This window comes from Delphinapterus leucas, chromosome 2 (genome assembly GCF_059928025.1).
Source record: "Delphinapterus leucas isolate spDelLeu-1000000601 "Yukka" chromosome 2, BTC_Dleu_Yukka2, whole genome shotgun sequence".
Lineage (NCBI taxonomy): Eukaryota > Metazoa > Chordata > Mammalia > Artiodactyla > Monodontidae > Delphinapterus > Delphinapterus leucas.
In genome coordinates, this window is record NC_143130.1 from 136,280,492 (window position 1) to 136,304,488 (window position 23,997).

The following is a 23,997-nucleotide window of genomic DNA, read 5'->3' on the forward strand; positions in this document are numbered from 1 at the left end:
TACAAAACATACCCCATGTCCTTTGCTCTTAATAAATTACACTTAACAGAAACTCTTCTAAGGATGAGCTACTGCTGTCATAGCAATTTCACCACATCCATAAAATTACAAACGCACATATCTTTTGACCAAGCAATCCTACTTCTGAAAACTCACTCTACACAAATGCTTGCACACTAATAAAGCAACGAATGTACATATTATTCCTTGAAGTATAAATTGGGGACAGAGCAGACCAGTATGATCTTGGTACATCTGCACAAACAAAAACTTTGCTACTATCCACGTTAGGCAGAGTGACAGCTGAAAGCCAACGATGGCCCTATAAGGCGCCACAGAATCTACAGCCTCCTGTCCCTGCTGCCTCGTTCTCTCACCCCGGGCTCTGCACCTGCCCTTCTCCTTGCCCAGGGATCCCTGTGGCCTGCTCCCGGCCTCCCCCAGGTTGACATGTGATTCCACACCTACCCAGTCAGACGTGGTAAACCCTTCCTTGCCCTCACAGGCCCGCTCTTTCATCTGCTCTAATGGTCGCCCGAGCACTCATCACCACCTGATGTACCGTTCGTTTATCATGTGTCTCTCCATTAAAGTTAAGTGTCAGAAGGGCAGAGGTTACGTTTTCATCACCACTGTACCCCCTCAGTGCCTAGAACAGTGCCTAGCACATAGCAGGTGCTCAACAAATCTTCGTAAATAAATAACAAATTTAAAAAGCAAGGTGCAAAACACCTTAGTTTAGCATGATACCTTTTGTGTTTAAAGGGGGGTGGTGGTAGGTAATAACACACATTAATATTTACTTGAAATGCAAGGATAACTGGAGGGAGACAGGAAGGTCTTCGTAGGAACTCGGTGGACTATAAACCTTTACAATTTAAAAAAAACTTTAAACCACATGTTTTTCATTAAAAAAAAAATCGAAGTGTTACAATTTATCCAGTTCTTACACATAAGCATGCCCTCTGAATATCCTGGTTTTCCCTTAAATTATCTTTTCACATGGGAGAATTCCACAGTCTTTTCAAAGACGTCATGTGCAATTGTAAGATAATGACACAAATTTGCACGTTGGCTTATGAAATCAATCTCAATATTTCATGGTCAGACCTTTTCTCTCTTGATAATACTTAAATTCTTGTTTTTGTTTTAATTAGAGAACACAATAGGAACATAAGAGAGCCATGATAAAGATGACATCACCGTCTTCAATTACTTGCCTGTTGCACAGCTTTTTGGGAAGATTTACGTCGAGTATATGAGACAAAATGTTGACCAGCTGAGTCGCATAGCACAACGCAGCGCTAATCGTGTAAGCAGGGTTATTATGCTCCATATCTAAAGTATAAAAACAAGAGCCTAATCAAGACAGTACGGTACTGGCACAAAAACAGAAATATAGATCAATGGAACAGGATAGAAAGCCCAGAGATAAACCCACGCACATATGGTCACCTTATCTTTGATAAAGAAGGCAGGAATGTACAGTGGAGAAAGGACAGCCTCTTCAATAAGTGATGCTGGGAAAACTGGACAGGTACATGTAAAAGTATGAGATTAGATCACTCCCTAACACCATACACAAAAATAAGCTCAAAATGGATTAAAGACCTAAATGTAAGGCCAGAAACTATCAAACTCTTAGAGGAAAACATACGCAGAACACCCTATGACATAAATCACAGCAAGATCCTTTTTGACCCACCTCCTAGAGAAATGGAAATAAAAACAAAAATAAACAAATGGGACCTAATGAAACTTCAAAGCTTTTGCACAGCAAAGGAAACCATAAACAAGACCAAAAGACAACCCTCAGAATGGGAGAAAATATTTGCAAATGAAGCAACTGACAAAGGATTATTCTCCAAAATTTATAAGCAGCTCATGCAGCTCAATAACAAAAAAACAAACAACCCAATCTAAAAGTGGGCAGAAGACCTAAATAGACATTTCTCCAAAGAAGATATACAGACTGCCAACAAACACATGAAAGAATGCTCAACATCATTAATCATTAGAGAAATGCAAATCAAAACTACAATGAGATATCACCTCACAACAGTCAGAATGGCCATCATCAAAAAATCTACAAACAATAAATGCTGGAGAGGGTGTGGAGAAAACAGAACCCTCTTGCACTGCTGGTGGGAATGTGAATTGGTACAGCCACTATGGAGAACAGTATGGAGGTTCCTTAAAAAACTACAAATAGAACTACCATATGACCCAGCAATCCCACTACTGGGCATATACCCTGAGGAAACCATAATTCAAAAAGAGTCATGTACCAAAATGTTCATTGCAGCACTATTTACAATAGCCAGGAGATGGAAACAACCTAAGTGTCCATCATCAGATGAATGGATAAAGAAGATGTGGCACATATATACAATGGAATATTACTCAGCCATAAAAAGAAACGAAATTGAGCTATTTGTAATGAGGTGGATGGACCTAGAGTCTGTCATACAGAGTGAAGTAAGTCAGAAAGAGAAAGACAAATACCGTATGCTAACACATATATATGGAATTTAAGAAAAAAAAATGTCATGAAGGACCTAGGAGTAAGAGAGGAATAAAGACACAGACCTACTAGAAAATGGACTTGAGGATATGGGGAGGGGGAAGGGTAAGCTGTGACAAAGCGAGAGAGTGGCATGGACATATATACACTACCAAATGTAAAATAGCTAGCTAGTGGGAAGCAGCCACATAGCACAGGGAGATCAGCTCGGTGCTTTATGACCACCTAGAGGGGTGGGATAGGGAGGGTGGGAGGGAGGGAGACGCAAGAGGGAAGAGATATGGGAACATATGTATATGTATAACTGAATCACTTTGTTATAAAGCAGAAACTAACACACCATTGTAAACCAATTATACTCCAATAAAGATGTAAAAAAACAAAAAACAAAAAACAAGAGCCATACACAAACAGCTTTAATTTCAACAAAAATATTAATGAACCTGGATTTTTGTGATTTGTGGTTTTGTCAATACATTATTGATGGCTATGCTTTGCTCTTTAGTAATAAAAGGTCCATGGCCAGACATTAATATTTTATTGTTTATGATTTTTGCTGAGTGGAATGTAAGCTAAGCAAATGGGCCTAAATGGAGCCAGCACAAATGAAACTGATGTCTGAGCTGCTTGGACCTGGTAATGTATTATTTATCCAAACAATTAATGCCCAACTTAAATGTCCCCTCCTCAGAGAGGCCTCCCCTGACTACCCTATGGAGAAATAGTTCCTTCCTCTGTAGCCCCATCCCTGAAGGTGCTGGTTCCGTCGTCCATAGCCCATACTCAGTGTATGATGCCTTTGATCATTACTTGCTTCCCTTCCTCTCCACAGAAAGGCAAAGGGCTACACTTGTCTTGGTGACATCACCTTTGTAGCACCTGCACTGTGCATGACAGAAAGCACATACTCACTAAATACCTGCTGGATGTCTATGTGAATAATCTTTCTCCACCAAAGAGAAGCTACTGAAGTTGTAAAGGGTTTTTCTACTGGGGTATTTCAATCTCCATTTAGGACTGATAAAAAAAGTTCTTTACAAAGTTCGAAACTTATAAAAATGGGACCCAACAGGCTAAATACACTTCTTTAAATAGATCTTTTTATATAAATAAAACAATATTGACCCCAAAAAGGTGAAATGTCTAAAAAAAATACATGTTTTCAGCCCATCCACTGATAGATAAAATGTGGCATATTCATGCAATGGAGTATTATTCAGTCATAGAAAGAATGAAATGCTGATACATGCTACAATGTGGATGAACCTTGAAAACATTATGCTAAATGAAAGAAAGCCAGACACAAAAGGCCACATATTGTATGATCCCATTTATATGAAATATCCAGAAGAGACACCTATAGAGACACAAAGCACAACAGTGGTTCCCAAGGGCTGGGAAGAGGTGGGAATGCGAGTGACTGCTTCAAGCCCCAGAGTTTTTGTTTGGAGTGAAAAAAATGCTTTGGATCTAGACAGAGGTGACGGTTGCACAACACTGTGAATGCACTAAATGCCACTGAATTGCTTCCTCTAAAACTGTTCATTTTGTTAAATAAATTTTACCTCAATTAAAAAAATATATTTATAAAAGTTTTCAAAGACTATCTTGCTTCTCACCAGGTCCCTGCGTGGTTTTCTTCTCTTCCACCCAACTGTAGTAGGCAGAGTAGTCCCCATTGTTGGGAAGGCTAATCCAAGGCCCTGTAATGCTAATGCTGGTGTCCCCGTTGTGATCGTCACAGACCCATCTCCCGGAGAGGTAAGTTGTCCTCCGGGCTTCGGCAAGCTTGCTCACGGTGCTGGAGGTCATGGCACTGTCACCCTCTGAAGACACGTCTGTGGGATCTCTAAGAACCGAAGATGCACATGGATGTCAAGGGGCTGGGCTTTGAAGAGCACACAATTACTTGGCAGATATGCAGAACACTGGGAAGATACACGTGAGGACAGGAATTTTTTTTTCCAGGTACAAGTCATAAATTTTATTAGAAGTTGAGTATCTGTTGAGGACAGGAATTTAATTGGAATATACAGAGGTAAGCAATTCCATCAGAGGTGAAGGTCAAACCAGCTGTGGCACAGAAGCCCACACATGTGAGGAAGATGGCACCATGAACTATGGCTTCAAGTGTTAGGTTCTCAAACTATTTGGTCTCAAGACCCCCCTTACATGCTTAAAACATTTTGAGGATCCCAAAGAGTTTTCTGTATGTGGGTTAGATCTATTAATATTTACTGTATTAGAAATGAGGAAATTTTAAATTATTAACTGATTCAAAAATAAGAAACCCATTACATGTAACACAGCATGTTTTTATGAAAAAAATCTGTATTTTTCAAAAGAAGAAAATTAGCAAAGGGTGACATTATTTGTTTACCAGCTGAGTTCACGGCACAGTGCAGCACTGATCATGACTTTTGAAAAAATCTCTTTAATACCCACGTCTTTCCGTTGTGCTTTCAAGTAGATACAGTGTTCCATGGAAAAACCAACTAGTTTTGCTTACAACTCACTCAAGGGCTCTCCCTTGAGCCACCACAGCTTTCAGCATGCAGCAAATGTGCTTTCTGCAGACTTCCTATCTTGCTGCATGGCACCATCACATGTGCACGCAGGGATCGAGATTTAAATAGAAATTAAATAGAAATTTAAATAGAATGAGTAATTTCTGCTGCTTCATCAATAGTGTTCTTGATGTGAAACTGGCTGGTTTTGTACACCGCAAGGACACTGTGGAACACAACAACGATTACTACACTATGGCGTCACTGCCTTGATATCTGTCAAGACAGAGGTTTTACCCACCACGGCTTTTGAGCCACCAGTGCAAACATCAACAGAGTGAAAAGGGAAAACAAAGTGTTAGTAGTATTATGAAAATAGTTTTTGACTGCACAGACCCCGTGAAAGGGCCTCAGGGACCCAGAGAGGTCCACAGACCACACTTTGAGCACTGCTGGCCTGGAGCATGGAAGGTGAATGAGAAGGCTCGGCAGGTACCGTGCAGGCAGGGGGAAGAACGTGGCGTGTTTGGGGAGCACAGGGATCAGCGTGGTTGCCTGTAGGAGGCATGAAGGAAGTGCCAGGAGGTGGTGTTGGAAGAGGAGGGATGAAATGCACAGGCTGGGAAGAGCCTTCTGTGCTGCGCTAAGTTTAGAATCCATCCTCTTGGCCAGTGGCCCTCAATCTTTCTTCCTCTGCCACCAGGTGCACGTAAGTGCACTCCTACTGGCTGTCCGGACAGGACTGGGGGAGGGCACTGTGGCCAGTTCTAAGCTGTACCTCTACTTCCTCCTTCCACTCAAGGCAGGTTGAGAAGAAATGTGAATGAACAAGAAATCTTATGATAGGGATAACTTCAAAACTATCAGCTTAAAAAAATTCATGACATATAGTAATATATACTAACATACAAGATTTAAACAGCGCAGGCATGGAAGAGTAAGATTTTCTCCACAATTTCTCTCCTGCAACTTTATATTCATTTGTCAGTCTCCTTAGTCTCCTAAAATCTGGAACAGTATCCTAGTCTTTGTTTACTATAATGTGTTCTAACATCGCTATCTGGGCCCATCAGAATTTAATTTGACAGAGTGTTTCTGTCTGTCAGCTTTTTCCCCCTCAAAGCCCTGGCCAGCTGTCTTTACACCAATTTTTGGATAATCCAACTTTTCCCCACTGATTCAAAATGCCACCTTGGGGTCTATTTCTGAGCTGTGAATTCTTCTCTATTTTGCATCTGCCTTTTTATTTTTATATTTGCTAACTATTACTAATGACAAATTACTTGGTAAGAGTCAGAGAGCAGGTCGTCAAGCTAGAAGCAACAATCAGACCTTTAGGCTTTTAGGAAGCCAACTCTGGCAACAGACGAAAGGAAAGACTGAAGCGGAGGCAGCAAACACTAAGTCCTAAGTAGCAACAGTCCACTGACTGTCCAATTCCAGGGAAAGGTGCCGGAAAGTAAGGGTAACCAGAAGAGACAGGGAAATCCTCAGCTGGAATAGCCCGATGGTTAGTCAGAAAGCAATCGAAACTCTTCAGTGGAAGTTTCAGAGCCTAGATGATCACCAGCATCATCTGGGGAAGTTTAAAAAATAAAGTATTATGAGATGAACTAGGAGGCTGGAGCTGTGTCCTCTGGAGCCTGTCTTTTCCTAAAGTTCCTGAGTGACTCTGATGAACAGCCAGGTGGGAACCACCATCCTGTCCACCCCACGGACTCCTGAGGGTGTCTGTGCACTACAGCCAGTGAGACGACCAGTGCCTGACGTGCTGGTTACCAGGAAAAGGCGGAGTCAGCACGTCCTGCCCACCAAGTAAGAGAGCCCGAGGTGTTTTCTTCCATCTTAGCTCATGGTTTCTCTGTGAAGTAGACATTTATTATCCCCATCTAACAGACAAGGAACTAAGGCTTCGAGGCTCAAAAACCTGCCTCACAGCATCTGACTAATGAACAGCTCAAGTGGCCCTGCAGCCACGAGATGGTTCCTGATCAGGGATGTGAGCCTGGCCCTCATCTGGAAGCTCTACAAGTATACAAACCTGGGCCTCACTTCTCCGAGGGCCACCATCCTTCACCCTGGCCACCTCCCCAACTTCCTGCAGTGTTTACTGTTTGCTGAAGCAGGTAAGACTTAAGTTTCATTACCAGGAAAACCCAGAATGAGGCCCAATAAATGTGCTGACATACTTGAAAGATACTTGATCTTTGGAACTTGTATTTTCCTAGAGTCAAAAGACTCACTCACTGTACCTCACACCCGTCTTTACTTCCTCGATTGGAAAAATGACAGAGGTGAGCTCTAATATGTGAGACCGCCGAAGATTTGCCAGACGCTCATAATGACTTCTTAAATCAGTGGTTTTTTTTTCTACCAGGTCACCAAGTTTGCGATTATGCCTCTGAATCTTCTCCTTTTTCTCCTGATGCCGTTGTGCTCGAGTGTAAAGTTTCTGATTCTTTTCCTTGGTTTTGAGGAGACCTTCAGAATCTAAAATAAATAAATCACATCCAACAATGAGCTGTACAAATAGTTCCTGGGTACTGCACACTACCACCGCCCCCCGCCCCCCGCAAAGCATTAAGTGTCTTCCTGCAGTCTAAACTGAAAGCAAAACCTCAATAAAATTAACTACATGACATTCACTAAGTATGGAGACCGGGAGTTTAGTTCAAGTAGGTATTACACACAGAGCAAAGGGGACCACCACTAAAATGACTCTGGGTCTCCATTTGTAATCAACATCAGTGAGCATCACTCAAGACTATCAAGTTTAAGTTTAGCACAGGAAGTACTTGACTTTCTTACAGTAAGCACTGAAGAGCAGCCATGTTGGGCAGAAAAGAGATCTAATTCTAAGTTTGAAAAATTCACTGGCTATCTGGTTTTCCTTAGAAAGCTATTAAGTGTCCCTTGGGCTACATTCAGAGAGCCCAGGGATAATCTCATGGCAGGTGGTCATGCAGCAAAGAAACAGACCAACGCCCTGAAAAGTCACAGTGGAGTGCAGCGCCCCCAGCAGGGTGCGAGCACCTCCCATACACCAGCATTTTAACCACTGTAAGGGTAACCAGAGCCTGGCCATACAACGAGAAAACAGACAGACACTCGTCCTTCCCAACGTATGTTCTTTTTATGAAGGTCCTACAGGTTCTAGATCCCAAGACGTATTATCAAACAGATCAGGTTGTAGCTAAACTTCTCTAGTGTAGCAACAACTGGCTGTAAAATCTCAGACACCCAGGAACAACTTAAGAGGCTCAAATAAGTTTAAAACCAAGCTCATTATCTTTCCTCTTGACACATTTTAAGCTAGGCTCCCTACTTCACAATTATTTCTGACCTGTCCTAAATCAATCTCTCTCTTCTTTTAAATTTATTTATTTATTATTTTTGGCTGCATTGGGTCCTCGTTGCTGCATGCAGGCTTTCTCTAGTTGCGGTGAGCGGGGGCTACTCTTCGTTGCGGTGCTCAGGCTTCTCATTGCGGTGGCTTCTCTTGTTGCGGAGCATGGGCTCTAGGCATGCGGGCTTCAGTAGTTGTGGCTCGTGGGCTCTAGAGCGCAGGCTCAGTAGTTGTGGCGCACGGGCTTAGTTGCTCTGAGGCATGTGGGATCTTCCCAGACCAGGGCTCAAACCCGTGTCCCCTGCATTGGCAGGTGGATTCTTAACCACTGCACCACCAGGGAAGCCCCCCTAAATCAATCTCTTGATGGTCCATTCCATGAGCTGTCCTACAGTTCCGTCCATCTAGGTCTTTCTTTTCATTTCCACTGTCACAATCCTGGTTAACTCTCACCCAAACTCTGCCTGTCTCTAGTTGGTTCCACTCCACACCTCCAACCCCTCTTTCACTGGCTCAGTCTTCATAAAGTACAGCCAGTGCTCAGCGACTCTCCTCTGCCGATCAAACACAGACCAAACTTCTCAGCCTCCCAGCCACCACCAAACTGGTACACACCCCACAGTTCCCTTCTCCACACCCTTCATTCCAGTCTCATTCAATTACTAGATACTTCAAATGAACACACTAAGTAAGCGCACAGATGGATGGATGGATGCCAGACAAGTCGTTCCTTAAATATTTATCTCTATTCTGTTGTTCAAATCAACATCTCTCTAGGAACACTATTTTCTCCTATTCTCCTAATGTCCAGATTGTACTCACTCTTCAAGGCTCCCTCCATAAACACTGCCTAGGCCCCTTGCTCCCAGGAGCTCTATGGTAATGCGTGTGCCTCACCTACAGCACATGGCTCGTAGCTGCTTACACCAGGTCCAGCTGAAGCCTGTTGTCTCCTGACTGCGATATGAGAAGCAGTTGATAAATGTGTGTGGACCGAAACCACCCTCTTCAACTGAGGGCCAACGAACCTAGGTTATTTCATTGCAGGCAGAAAGTTTCTTATGTTTTCTTTCCTCCTCAGATGCGTCTCTTCACCATTCCTGACCAATATGAATGTCCTTAACGTTAAGTCTCTGGTTCTATCACACACTTTCCAGCAAGTTCATTCATTTTCATGATCTCTACTGAGCTCTCTACAAGTGCTCAAATGCATCTGTCTAGCTATGGCCTAAGCCATATGGTGGTCAGATTTTTAAAGGACATTTTCCAATTTCATATCAGGACCCCTTGTAGGTGGCTGGAAATCATCACAGTCACCCAACTTGCACTAGTGCAGACTCAATTTAATTTACTCTTCTCTCCATGCTATCTCCCCCTGAACATTAAAACATTTGGATACTGGGGACTTCCCTGGTGGCACAGTGGTTAAGAATCTGCCTGCCAATGCAGGGGACACAGGTTCGATCCCTGGTCCAGGAAGATCCCACATGCCGCGGAGCAACTAAGCCCATGTGCCACAACTACAGAGCCTGTGCTCTAGAGCCCGCGAGCCACAATTACTGAGCCCACGTGCCACAATTACTGAAGCCCACGCGCCTACAGCCTGTGCTCCACAACAAGAGAAGTCACTGCAATGAGAAGCCCGCGCAACACAACGAAGAGTAGCCCCCACTCACCACAACTAGAGAAAGCCCGCGCACAGCAACAAAGACCCAACGGAACAAAAATAAATAAATAAATAAATAAATAAATAAATAAAACAAAAAACATTTGGATACCGTCTGTAATCCACTCTTGTTTTTTTGGACAAGTAACAGATCAACTCAACTCTGAAATTTCAAATACAATCCAACTTCCCTATCTATACTGTATTATTCTGTATCATGACATCTTAAATCAAAAGATTCTGGAGAAAATATTCATCAGGCTCTATAGTTTATAATTGATATTTCAACAAGATTCTGTTTAAGAAAAAAAAACCAGACTATTTATTGAGTAGCAAGCGCTTAATCTAATCCATTGACTTGAGCCCATTCATAGCTTCTGGAATCCATTAACTCCCTTAAAATTGTTTGTAAAATTTTGTGAGTCTGGTCTAGTGGGTGGCAACCAGCCTGTATTTATGTCCTAAAGAGCAGTGGTTCCTGAGCCTGGCAGGTCCTCAGAGTAGTGCTACTACTCAAAGTATGAACTATGGATCTGGCCCATCTGCAAACTTTTACCAGACAAGAGGAGTACAGAAATATAGACTAAGTTTAGAAACTATTTTCTTTGATATGGCTATGTGACATTGCCATGACATCCAAGTGTGCAATCATTTTTCTAGTAACTAATTTTACTGTATTTTAGAAAAGTATTGGTATCGGTTTATGACACATTGGAAATGAAAGAGAATAAAGTGGCCTTTTACTAGAGACAGTTTAAGAGCCATTGACCCCGGTCCCCATGCATGAGGTTTTAATTTCCTAAGTCCAAAGTAGGTCCCAGGATTCTCTCTCTAGATCTTAAAAAAAGGTTATCAGGTGACTCCAATGTTTTGCTAGGGATGGAAATCACAGTTATAGAGTCCACTAATTTAGAACCATATCTTTTATTTTCCATGGTTGTTGCTTTTGTATTTTGGGGCTAGGAGCCTATTAAAAAGAGCTGACCAAAGTTTTAAACTTGCTCATCAGAGAAATGCACCAAGCTCAGTCAATTCAGCAATTTCAGGAGGTTCACAGATGCCTGGTGGCAAACTCCTACTGCGAACATCCAGGGAGGAGGGGAAAGAGGGTGAACCCATGGTAAGTAATGAGTCCCTACACTGCTATTGACCCAGAGCCTTTGGAGAGTGCAGGCCAAACTCGGTGGAAGAGTGGCTGGCTGCAGCTCTGAGCAGCTCTTCACCCAGCTACCATGCTTCTCTAGCTTATTAATCCTGTGAAACTCTATGCAAGCACTTTACTAGGACAAACATTTTCAAAGACAGCTTTTACACCATTACCTACCACTATAAAATACTTGCTTCTGAAAGCAATGAGTAGACAAGAAACAGATTTACAAGGTATGATGACGACCCATTCTAAACTTTAAACACTTATCTTCAGAAATACATGGACTATTTCTTTCTTTTTCTTTTCTTTTTATTTATTTATTTTTTGGCCACGTGGCATGTGGGATCTTAGTTCCCTGACCTGGGATTGAAACCATGCCCCCTGCATTGGAAGCATGGTGTCTTAACCACTAGACCACCAGGGAAGTTCCACCATGGACTGTTTCTAAGGACACAGGACTTCTAAGAGGACTCTTAAAACTTGACAACCACCTTTGATAAAGTATGAAATACACAGATGTAATGCAAGATTAATACAGATTAAAATATGTATAAGACTCACTGAGTCTTATATTCTGTGCTTCTGGTGTGAACTAACAATTATTATACCTGATTACCAAGACTGACTCTGAGCTTCCTGTCAGCTAAGGGAAACGGGACACATACATTCCTTAACTTTTTAAGTTGAGAAATGTAGCAGTTTAAAGGTCATTACATTTGCGTGCATGTGTATATATGGACATATGTGTATGTATATATATACACACAGATATATGCTTTATATACATATCTCTGAAAAAATATATATATATATAAATTCCTTATACAGATGTTTTACAAAGAGAAAGGCAAGCAGTAAACTTTTCCATGCTGCTCTTGCCTCCCCCCACCCCTTCTCTGTCTCCCTTCCTCTGTCTCTCTAGTTTGTTTATTAATCGCATGAAGTTCCACATCAGTCCATCCTTTATTAGGGCTGGAGAGAGGTGGAAAATTACTTACTTTTCTTCATTTCTTCATTTCCTTTACATATAGTTTGTTTCAGCTGTTCAATCCTCATCTTGCAGGACATTATTTTCCATCTCTTAAAAAAGGTATGAAATAAATATCACAAATGTTGGTCTCTAATGACTAATATGATTATCTACTGGGGACACTACTTATTTTGAGGTGTATCTTAGAAAATGTAATGAATAAAAGATCAGTATAATTATATTTCTTATAGCTTGTAACTAGTGGATTACAAAAAAGAAAAAAATGTTACTCTGGTTCAGTGCAGAAGCTGCTAGGAAATTAAGAGAGAAAGAGAAATTCACACAGTTCTTTTATGTGTTAATAAGCACAAAGAAAAGTGTTGAAGGATATTCTCTTAACCTGCCCTGCCCAATATATAGCTACAGGTCCCATGTGGTTACCTGCAAGTCAATTAGATTATATGAAATTTTAAAAAAATCCAGTTCCTACTCCCACTACCCACGTCAGGTGGTACATGTCAACACAAGCGGCTAATGGCTACCATATCGGGCAGTGTAGACAGAGAACGTCTGCATCATCAGAGTTCTATGGATGTGCTGCTCTAAATTCTCAGTGCTGGTTACTGCGGGGACCACCAACTGTGTTATCTCACTGACACAATAAGCAAAGATTACTCGCAAAATAAGAAAAACTGCAATAAAGCAGAAGTTTTTTTTTTAAGTTTATAACTCATGTAAGATTTCTTGAAAAGCCTCAAAAAGTTATATGAAACTGCAATTTTATATTACCAGGATTTAGGTACAGCTTCTCCAAAGAGAATAAAGGATAAGTAAAAATCTGCCCTACTAGTTTTAAAAGAGTATTATTTATCTATTCCACAATGCCTCCATAAACGGGGATAATTGAAAGCGTACAACAACAGTCAAATGCCTATAATGTTTCACACTTGTCTAAGTAGTCCGATGGTACAAGATACAGAGTAGATTACAGGAATGTTCAGTGGGTAAAACTCTCCCCTCTCCAGTGGGGTGAGAGAAACATCTGAGAACACATGCACGGGAACTGATGGATTCAGGAATAAATTGGAAATGAGATGTCTTTACTTTTAAAAGGTATTCGTCTTTAAGAATCAATATTTAAATTTTTGATAGAAAAACTAGAAAACTTAGAACTTAGAAAAACTGGGATGAGATTCTTTATAAACAGCCTTTTATAACCTTTTTCCATACAACTTGTTTATATAACATTCAGAGCATAAGCAGAATTCACTTATATCACATCTCTTTAAGTATCATTTAAAAATTATGAAGGATGCTTATTATTATTATGAAAAAAGTTAAGCAACACAAAAGAGAAGAAAGAGATTGTTAACCTGACTCCTTCCCACTCTTCAGCGTTGATCTCAATTAAAGTTTGATATGTATTTTTTAAGATATATATTTAAAACACATACACAAATGGAATCATACTTTACCCTAGCCTGCTTTTTGTTTGATTGTTTCATTAAAAAATATACCTTGGACATCATTCCATACAAGTGCATGTAGACTGACCACATTCTTCTCAACAGCTACACAGCATCATAATCATCTCATTCTGTTTGATGAGTATTTAGATTATATATTAACTTTACTACCAATGATGCAGACAATCAGCCTCTTTATCCATAAATCTCTACATTCATGTATATTTTCTTAGGAGGAAAATTGCCGATATACCACATGTGCATTAAAAACACCAACAAGCCACCACCAAATTGTCCCCCAAACAAATATGTCAATATACACTCCCACCAACAGTGAATAAAAGTATAATCAATCAAACTCCTTATTTTCATATGTTGTACTCATTTTTTCCCAGTTTATATTCATTTTGCTACGGTCTTTAACATACAGAACTTTTAAACTTTTATGTAGTGTGTCAAATATTTTCCTTTATGGCTTATAAAGGTCTGCTCACCCCCAGATTATATAAATACTCTCCCATATTTTCTTTTAATATTTGAGTTTATTTTTCATATTCAATCATTAACCCATCTACAAAGTAGGTGTTTACGATGAGTAATTTTTTAAAAAAGGACACCTCACTGTTCTTATAACTTTATGTCAATACCAGACTTCATAATTATTCCTTACAGTGGTTCCATAATTAATTGCCAAAACCCTGTTTTTGGTACCTGGATGAAATATCTGAGAAGCCCACACTACGAATATATTCACAGAGAACTGCCAAAAAATGATCAAAAATAAATTTAAATTCGAAATGATTTTTTAAGTTCTGCCAATTTAAAAACATGTAACCTCAAGTGTAAAGAATATTATTTAAATTCTTCTTATAGCTTACCAACTGATCTGTTATCCATTTTCCTTCCATAGCTTTTAACACTCTGTATGGAGAAGAGACAAAGGGAATATGCTCTTAAAATAATGAATTCGGTGAAGCTCAAAAATGCAAAATCAACAACTTTTTAAAATGAGGTCTTAGAAACAGCTGGATATACCAACGTGGGATGTAAGCACTGAAAAATGTTTTCCAGATTCCCTGCTCTCTTCAATTTTTTCTCACCTCCTTCCTTTTGCACTTTTAATACAGCTCAGAGCCTTTCTATAAACGTTCACAATAAACTTCCATAACAGCCATAGCCTTTGTCCTCTGTCATAATCAATAATTTCCATCAGTCATAATTAATAATAATGATAGTTACAAGAGAATTCATGGTCCAAATGCTTTTGTCAGCTCCCCGCAAAATGGCACAAGCCATGGGAGTTCCCTGGTGGTGCAGCTGTTGAGAATCCACCTGCCAGTGCAGGGGACATGGGTTCGAGCCCTGGTCTGGGAAGATCCCACGTGCCGCAGAGCAACTAAGCCCGTGCACCACAACTACTGAGCGTGCACTCTAGAGCCCGCGACCCACAACTACTGAGCCCGTGTGCTGCAACTACTGAAGCCCGCGCGCCTAGAGCCCGTGCTCCGCAACAAGAGAAGCCACTGCAATGAGAAGCCTGTGCACCACAACGAAGAGTAGCCCCTACTCGCCACTAGAGAAAGTCCGTGCACAGCAACGAAGACCCAACACAGCCAAAAATAAATAAATAAATAAATTACTTTTTTTTAAAAAAAAAAGGCATAAGCCAGCTTAGGCAAAAATTTGTTCTAAGGAATGAAGTGTTCTATAGGAAAAAATAAGTTTCCATGATAGAGTAAGTTAGAGAAATGACTGAGTTAAATAAATCTAAGCAGGTTTTTCTAATGCAGAGTATCTCTGAAGATTTCATCTACTCATAAATGTGTTAATCAGGTCTGGGGTGTGTATGGAGAATAGTGACTGGATCAGTTTGGGATAAAAGGTTCTACAGGACAATTCCCAAATCCAGAGGATGAGAGATTCATCGGGTGCTCATTAATACTCAGATTCCTGGGCCTACCCCCAGACCTACTGAATCAGGATATCTGAGGACAGGATTCCAAGAATCTACATTTTTAACCAGTACCGAAGTTAATGAATTCTGATGTAGATGTTCTGCAGACCACACTTTGCAAAACCCTGATACAGAAGAATAAAGATAAACAGAAGCAATAATGTCCTACAAGAGCCACCACTGCTAGTCTAATATGCCTTCTGTCCTGGACCCATTTACAATACGTCAATTATCAGGGCCAGCGGTTTGATTCATCCATCCAGTCACTGCCTGCTGTGAACCAGGCACCAGGTTTGATCCCAGTGTTTTCTAGAAACTTGATCATTTCTCCTATTTTGCTTCTCCCAGATGTACTGCTCTTCACATGGGGAGATTTGTAACCTAAATTCAATAAATTAGCAATCCACATGTATGCATACCACAGCACTGAATTAAACCATGTGGTGACAAGACAACCTCCACAAATTAAAAAACAAAATGAAAACTCACTCTTTTTGAAATTCTTCTTGTTTGCTCTTAAGTTGGCTTAACCTTTCCTTCTTGTCTATAAACCTGTAAGAAAAAAATTCAGTGTTTTATTTAAATGTTTTTTTTTCAGTTGAATGAGATTATGCAAATTCCTGAGAGCCAAACATTTCTGCAGACTCATCAGGAAATGTCACTGTCCTGAACATATCTTCTCAATGGCACACAGCTGCTTGCCATTTGGTTATTTAAAACTAAGTTCAAATTCTCAGCTTTAAAACTCTTTCATGGGTTTATAAAATATGCCTATAGGTTTTTTTCACCCCTAGGTTAAATTGTCCTCCAAAACAGGTAAATCAGAGCACTAAAATGAATCGGAATTCAAGAAAACAGAGGATTCCACTATAAAAATAATTGTAATTATTAAGCTTAATTTAACCCTACTCTCATTTATAAATTGGTTCCTTATAATTCTTAAAGTACAATTTTTTTCTCACTAATTTTACTGCTAGTCACTACGGGCTAGCAATTTACTTAATAAAAGTTATCAAAAGGAAAGAATATCACATTGCAGTTCATTTTTGCTGTCTGTCACTATTCTACCCTTATTCTTATTTTCTTCCTGCTACCTTATGTGGGATTAGTTTGCTTTTTTGTTTTTTTTTGCAGTTTAAGGTAGGAACTAAAATCATCAACTTTAAGCCTCTCCCTTTTTAATATAAGTATACAGAGTTATAAATTTCCTCCAGAAGTATTGCTTAAGCTAAACCCTAAACATTTTGATATCGTGTATTTTACCACTTAGTTTGACATTTCTAATCTTCCATCAAATTCCCTCTTTGACCAATGAATTATTTAGAAGTGTATTGTTCAATTTCCAGATATATGGTTTTTTTGGTAACGTACTGTTATTTTTCTACTTTAATGCTGATGTGGTCCCAGAATATTCTCTATGAGATTTTAATCTTTTGATTTGAGACTATCTTATGGCCTTGCATATGGTGTGCCGCGTCTTGGTCAAAGTTCTACGTGCACTTGAAAGAACATGTTTTCTATAGCTGCTGGATACAGAGTTCTATAAATGTCAACTAGCTGAAGGTGGCTAGCAGTGATACTCATATCTTCTAGGTCTATGCTGTTCAACACGGTAGCCATCAGGCACATGTGGCTACCGAGTACCTAAAATGACTTGTTGCTTAATAAGAATTTTAGGTAAAAAAAAAAAAAAAAAAAAGTATGACTAACATCATGCAACTGATTTTGAATTGAACTAATGGTGGCTCGCTACTTTCAAAAAAACAAAGGTAATGCCACATGCTACAGTAACATGGTGTGGAGTCCAAGATTAGGCCTTTGGCTATCTCGTGAAAAAATGAAAACAATTTAATAGAACCATAACAGCCCTAAAAATCTCTTCCTTAAAATAATCCAGACATAAAAGTCTCTCTAACATACTATTTCTATAATCCCACATTTGAAACATACCCTGATATCTACTTCTAAATGGAAGGGATAAAATGGTCTAATTATGACCCTACCATTTAATAGTCAGTCACTGAAAATGTACAATGTATATTAAACAAGAAACCAAATCAGACAATATTACATGTGACAGAATTATATACTTACATGACTAAATTAAAATTAAATTAAAAATTCAGTTTCTCAGCTGCACTACCCACATTTCAACAGCCACATATGGCTGGGGGCTACCTTACTGGATGGCATAGATACGGAACATCACTGCACAAAGTTGTATTGGGTAGCACTGCAATGGCCAGTAAGGTGGTAACTACATGAAACAATATTAGAAAACTCAGAAACCAGTGTGGAATGTGGACAAATTCATAGATTCATCAATTAATTTATCAGGCATTTACTAGGTGCCTGCAACTTATGACAAAGCATTTTACAGAACGTTAAGAAATCTAATCTTTCATTTTTCTGCAACTGGCTGTGAACTAGACAGGTTACTTGTTATATGCTTCCATTTCCTTCTGTCAAAAATGAGAAACGAATGTGGTATTTACTTCTACCTAATGTGGTGATTCATGCTCCGATAAGCTGAAGGAGATGACAAACTCACAAGACTCATCCACCTGTGTAAACAAAGGACTGACATGAAGGATAAAATCCTGCTTTTAGGGGCTATAAATCAGATCTGTTGTAAAAAATGCCACTTTGCACTAAAACAAATTGGGATGATAACACTGTCCAGCTTTATATCAAGCTGGTTAGTTCTCTTGGGTTTTGTTTAAAAAAAAACCCAAAACAAACAACAAACTTAAAACATAAACATACAGAGGACAGCAGGAATAACAAACAGAAGATAACAGTTCCTACTGTATCAAACACTTCATGAGTAATGTCATTCTTCATGAAGGAAATGAAAAATAGGTGGTGTGAACAAAGCAAAAGCAGATGGTTATCAACAAATGCAGCTGGTCAGCGAGCCAACTGCTCACCAGCGCCTCATCCATCCTCTGCATTCTCCATCCCAGGACTCACAGAGATAGATTAGGAAAAAAAAAGAAAAAAGAAAAAGGAAGGGGAGAAAGGCCTTTTTTATATACTGTCTTTGAAGCTAGGTTTATCACATAAAATGTTTTGTATCTTTTTTCACTTCAGAACATAAAGACCTATCTCATTCTTTAACAGGTACACAGAATTTCACTGAATGGACATCATATAATTTATTTACAGAAATACCTACTGATGAACATTGCCACCGCTTCCAAATTTTCACTATTATCAGTAATGTTAGAAATGAATATCCGGGTGCATTTAGGTTTACATGGCAACTCCTGGCAGTTATCTTTAAATTTCCTCGGAATCATTTCATATTATATTTACAACCCTACCAACCTGTTTTCTTACTCGCAGCACTGCCCATTTTACTCTTTGCTAACCTGACTGGCCTCCCATTCCCTCTCTTCAAAGACAGTTCACAATTCATTTATTGCCTTTCTTCATTTCACAGTTAGAAATGTTTAACACCTTTTCCTATCTTATTGGCTACTTTTCTTTTGTTATCCCCCTATGCCCTTTGTTAACTTTTCTATAGTTTTTTTTTTTTTTAATTTTTGGCTGCACTGGGTCTCATTGCTGTGCACGGGTTTCCTCTAATTGCGGTGAGCAGGGTCCACTCTTCATTGTGGTGCGCAGGCTTCTCATTGCGGTGGCTTCTCTTGTTGCGGAGCACGGGGCTTCCTCTAATTGCAGTGAGCAGGGTCCACTCTTCATTGCGGTGTGCAGGCTTCTCATTGCGGTGGCTTCTCTTGTCGCGGAGCATGGGCTCTAGGCACGTGGGCTTCAGTAGTTGTGGCTCGTGGGCTCAGTATTGTGGCTCATGGGCTCTAGAGTGCAGGCTCAGTAGTTGTGGCGCACGGGCTTAGTTGCTCTGCGGCATGTGGGGTCTTCCCTGACCAGGGCTTGAACCCGTGTCCCCTGCATTGGCAGGTGGATTCTTAACCACTGCGCCACCAGGGAAGTTCTATAGTTTTTTTTAAAAGGGTTATTTATTAGAGAAATTATCTATTTCCTTTCATACATCTTGCAATTATTCTTTCTCAATCTGCTTGGTGACTACTTATGTCTCTGCTCTACAAATTTTCCAAAATTTTATGCAGATACATTTATCAATTTTGTTGTTGTTGTTCAGTGGCTCTACAGTTGTCTATTGTTTTCCAAAAAGAATCTGCTCGTAAACCTATACCATGCATCAGGGCTTTTACAACACTATTCCTTCCTTCCTTCCTTCCTTCCTCCCTCCCTCCCTCCCTCCCTCCCTTCCTCCCTCCCTCCCTCCCTCCCTCCCTCCCTCCCTCCCTTCCTCCCTCCCTCCCTCCCTTCCTCCCTCTTTCTTTCTTTACTTATTTATCTATTTAAGCCGGGTCACAGTTGTGCCACGTGGGATCTTCGTTGTGGCATGCAGGATCCTTTTTTTTTTTTTTTAGTTGCGGCATGTGGGATCTAGTTCCCTGACCAGGGACTGAACTTGGGCCCCCTGCGTTGCAAGCGCGGAGTCCTAGCCACTGGACCACCAGGGAAGTCCCTACAACACTATTTCTTATATTTTCCTTCCCAATTTAAAAATGCCTTCTTTGTTATTTACCAAATTCCTCCACACTTATATTTGCTTTTCTTCCCTACAAAAGTACTCCCTTAAGCTGACTTTAAAAAGTGCCCCCGTGATAGAGACTGATGAAAACTAGGAGCAGATGGTCATACAGAGTCTGGGTTGTGTGCCATCTCTTGTAGTCAACAGTGCTACAAGAGATGGCACACAACCCAGCTCAGGCTTCAGAGGGAGCTCTCCAGCAGTCACGTTTGCCTGGGCTGCCCCTTGAGGACAGGTTAGAGGTGGCCTTGCTAAGGGAAGGAAGGCATTATAGGCAGAGGACATTCTGCTGTTTCACAGGTGAGAAGTTAATCTGTCCTGCCCTAGAGAACCTCGATACACCAGCGGGACAGCAGGGACAGGAGTGTGCTGCTGATAAGGATCAGTTAAGAGTGTGACCCTCATCACTCCACGCTATCCCATGGCCACACGTCGTCCTGGGCGACTGAGTGGATGTGGCTACAGGTGGGACTGGTCACCTAAGTCTGTCCCACGCGATCAGAAAAGTAGCACCTGGGCATGCACTCTGTCAGGGATCCTACTATTCTGTGCTAGATGATCATTAACATCGTCATAACACCTACAACTTACTGACCACTTACTTAGTGTCTTTCATAAAATAACTCTAATCCCTCCATCCGCCTTCTCAGTTCTTTCCCTCATCCTTTGTGCCTAGGGTAATGGCAATAGAAAAGTCCAAGAAACACTACTAACGTATTTTAAGAAAGGTAAAACAAACAAACAAAAAACACAAAACTTTCGAATATGCCACTGAGGGCCTTAAAAATTAGCAAACTCTTTGAACCAGTTATGCAATTCAAGGAAAAGATCAGAGGTGACGAAGAAGATTTCTGCCAATTGTGGAATTAGTCATAATAGCAAAAACTGGAAACAACTTTAATGTCCAAAAGGAGAATGATTATCAAACGACACCATATTGCCATGAAGGACATCAAAATATTTTTGTAGACAAAGACATTAGTATGTGTTTATGAGATGTTGGGTTAAAGAAAACAAAAAAGCAGAGCATCAAACTATATACACATCGTATGATTCCAAATGAAAAAAATATATTTACAAGCACACACATACATATAAACAAGGCTGAAAGCAAATATAACAAAACACTAACAGTTGTGAGAATATGGGCAAAATCTGTTTCCTTCTTTAGGTATTAATGTACTTTACAAGTTTCCTACAATAATCATACATACTTTTATAATCAGAAAAAAAGACAGTATTCAATCAATTAAAATTTCTCAAGCTCTGCCTTTGAAGATCATATCCACTATAAAAATATACACAATCTCCTAAAAGTATCTAAAGTCCTTAGGTCTCTTGACACCGATTATATTCCTTAGGTTCCTTAAATCTAAAAGCAGAAAATGAGCATTAACAGTTTTTAGGTCAGTGGTGGAGAATGATCCCCAGCTCGAATTTGGATACAGGTTTGGTGAAAAGTTAACGATGGTTCTGGCTCTAGAAATAAGGCAGAAAGGCTTCTTGGGGAAGAGAGAGCACAGATGCACCTGGAGAAGAGCACAGCAATCTCCCTTATTTAAGCAGAAATGGTTAAAGAACTGCATATTTCTTGAACTAGGATACTAACACAGCAAGAATTACTAGCCATCAAATTTTTCTCCCTTAAATTCTTTAGGCATTTAAGGATATAATGTTTATGGACAAATGCAATATGAAAAAACACAGTCCTTATCAGAATGGTTCTTCTATCTTATGTTAGAATATTTAGGTATGAGAAAATACACAGCTGACCCTTGAACAATGTGGGTTTCAACTGAGTGGGTCCACTTATATGCAGATATTTTTCAACAGTAAATACTACAGTACTACATGGTCGGAATTTGGTTGAATCTGTGGATGTAGAGGAACTGCGGATAAGGAGGGCTGACTATAAATTACAGGCGAATTAACCCCTGTTGTTCAAGGGTTAACTGTAGTAAAAACATACTCCACTGGCAGGAATGAAGGTTAAGTGATTAGGAGAAAGTAGAAGCAGAGCATTGTTTCATTGTCTCCCTTGTAAAATGGGAATAGTGATTATCCTATTTGGTTATAGGGATTAAATAAGATAAATGTGAAAGCATCAGGTACAGGCACTTAGCACATAATATAGGCTAGTTTCCCTTTTCTTCACTGCAATGAGTGATTTTGCACTTAATCTTACTAACGTATTAAATTGAATATTTATTTATTTACTTATACATGTATTTCAGATCTGGAGGTAAATTTAAGAATTAGCATAGCCCAGCAATAAGTAAGGAACAACTACTCTGAGTTTCCTCATTCTAAAAAGAGATTAATAACTCACGGCTTTGTGGTAGGGAACAAATGACATAATAAATGTGAAATTCTTTTATAAATTCTAAAAGGTACACATAATGTTAAGAGTAGCCACTGATACTGATTGAAAACAAAAGTTACATTTTCTTAGCAGATCCACATGTATTGGTGTAAATACAATTAATAAGCTGCATGGGATGGGAGTTGTGACCCTTCTTGAAAGACAATACCAAACAGAACTCAGGTTGATAAACCCTTGTCTAACGATGGAGAGTCCAGCTACCTATAGAGCTTTTATTCTGCTGAGTGGGGCATACAAATGTGGGCCCAGAATCAAAATCCCATGACAATATTTTTATTAGCTACAGTGACTGACAACCAAAAAGATACTGGAGGGCAGAACAGAGATATCTAAAGGGTAGTTTTTTGGATGTTGGCTGTGTCTTCCCCTTGAAATGTTTAGTAACATCTACATTTCTTGCTCGTCCTTTATCCCACCTCTCAATTTGTTTAGCGTCCATATTTCTGTTTCTTGGTAGAACTGTAGCATATATTCTTAAAACTCATCAGTGAAGGGCTTCCCTGGTGGCGCAGTGGTTGAGAGTCCGCCTGCCGATGCAGGGGACGCGGGTTCGTGCCCCGGTCCAGGAAGATCCCACATGCCGCGGAGCGGCTGGGCCCGTGGGCCGTGGCCGCTGAGACTGCGCGTCCGGAGCCTGTGCTCCGCAATGGGAGAGGCCACAACAGTGAGAGGCCCGCGTACCGCAAAAAAAAAAAAAAAAAGTATAAAAAAAACTCATCAGTGAAGGTAGTGCTGCATCATTCCTGATGCAGGGTACATATAAAATCAATACAGGAACTTCCCTGCTGGTCCAGTGGGTAAGACTTCACACTGCCAATGCAGGGGGCCTGCGTTCGATCCCTGGTCGGGGAACCTGCATGCCGCAACTAATCATTTGCATGCCACAACTAAGAAGCCCGCATGCCGCAACTAAAAAGATCCCACATGCTGCAACTAAGACCCAATGCAGCCAAAATAAATTTTTTAAAAAAAGCAATACTGGGCTTCCCTGGTGGCGCAGTGGTTGAGAGTCCGCCTGCCGATGCAGGGGACACGGGTTCGTGCCCCGGTCCGGGAAGATCCCACATGCCGCTGAGCAGCTGGGCCCGTGAGCCATGGCCGCTGAGCCTGCGCGTCCGGAGCCTGTGCTCCACAACGGGAGAGGCCACAACAGTGAGAGGTCCACGTACCGCAAAAAAAAAAAAAAAAAAAAGAAAGAAAAGCAATACTACCCAAACGCTCATAAATTTTGCCTTTCTTTTTGATCCACACTTTAAGATAACTGGTTCCTAAACCAGCAGGCAGATGTTCCTGGGTATCCTCAGATTATGTTCCCTGTAACACTCCTAACACTATCATAAACTGGTAAGCAATTTTTTTCAGTTTTGAGTGGAAAGATTACTTCGACTTGTTATCTATTGGGTAGCAGTCTTATTTTTGGTGTCAGATAAATGTATAATCCATAAA

The 23,997-nt window shown here is 40.3% G+C and overlaps 1 protein-coding gene across 1 annotated transcript in view; it reads right to left on the minus strand.

Annotated features, from left to right (window-relative positions):
- ATG14 (autophagy related 14) overlaps positions 1-23,997 on the minus strand; it is a 39,176-nt gene that overhangs the window by 10,073 nt on the left and 5,106 nt on the right. Inside the window, exons 2-7 of the mRNA XM_022570510.2 lie at positions 16,073-16,135; positions 14,508-14,550; positions 12,192-12,273; positions 7,284-7,521; positions 4,144-4,373; positions 1,221-1,338 (exon numbers count right to left, since the gene is read on the minus strand). Of these exons, the coding sequence (XP_022426218.1) occupies positions 1,221-1,338; positions 4,144-4,373; positions 7,284-7,521; positions 12,192-12,273; positions 14,508-14,550; positions 16,073-16,135 (774 nt within the window). The remainder of the gene's footprint in view (positions 1-1,220; positions 1,339-4,143; positions 4,374-7,283; positions 7,522-12,191; positions 12,274-14,507; positions 14,551-16,072; positions 16,136-23,997) is intronic.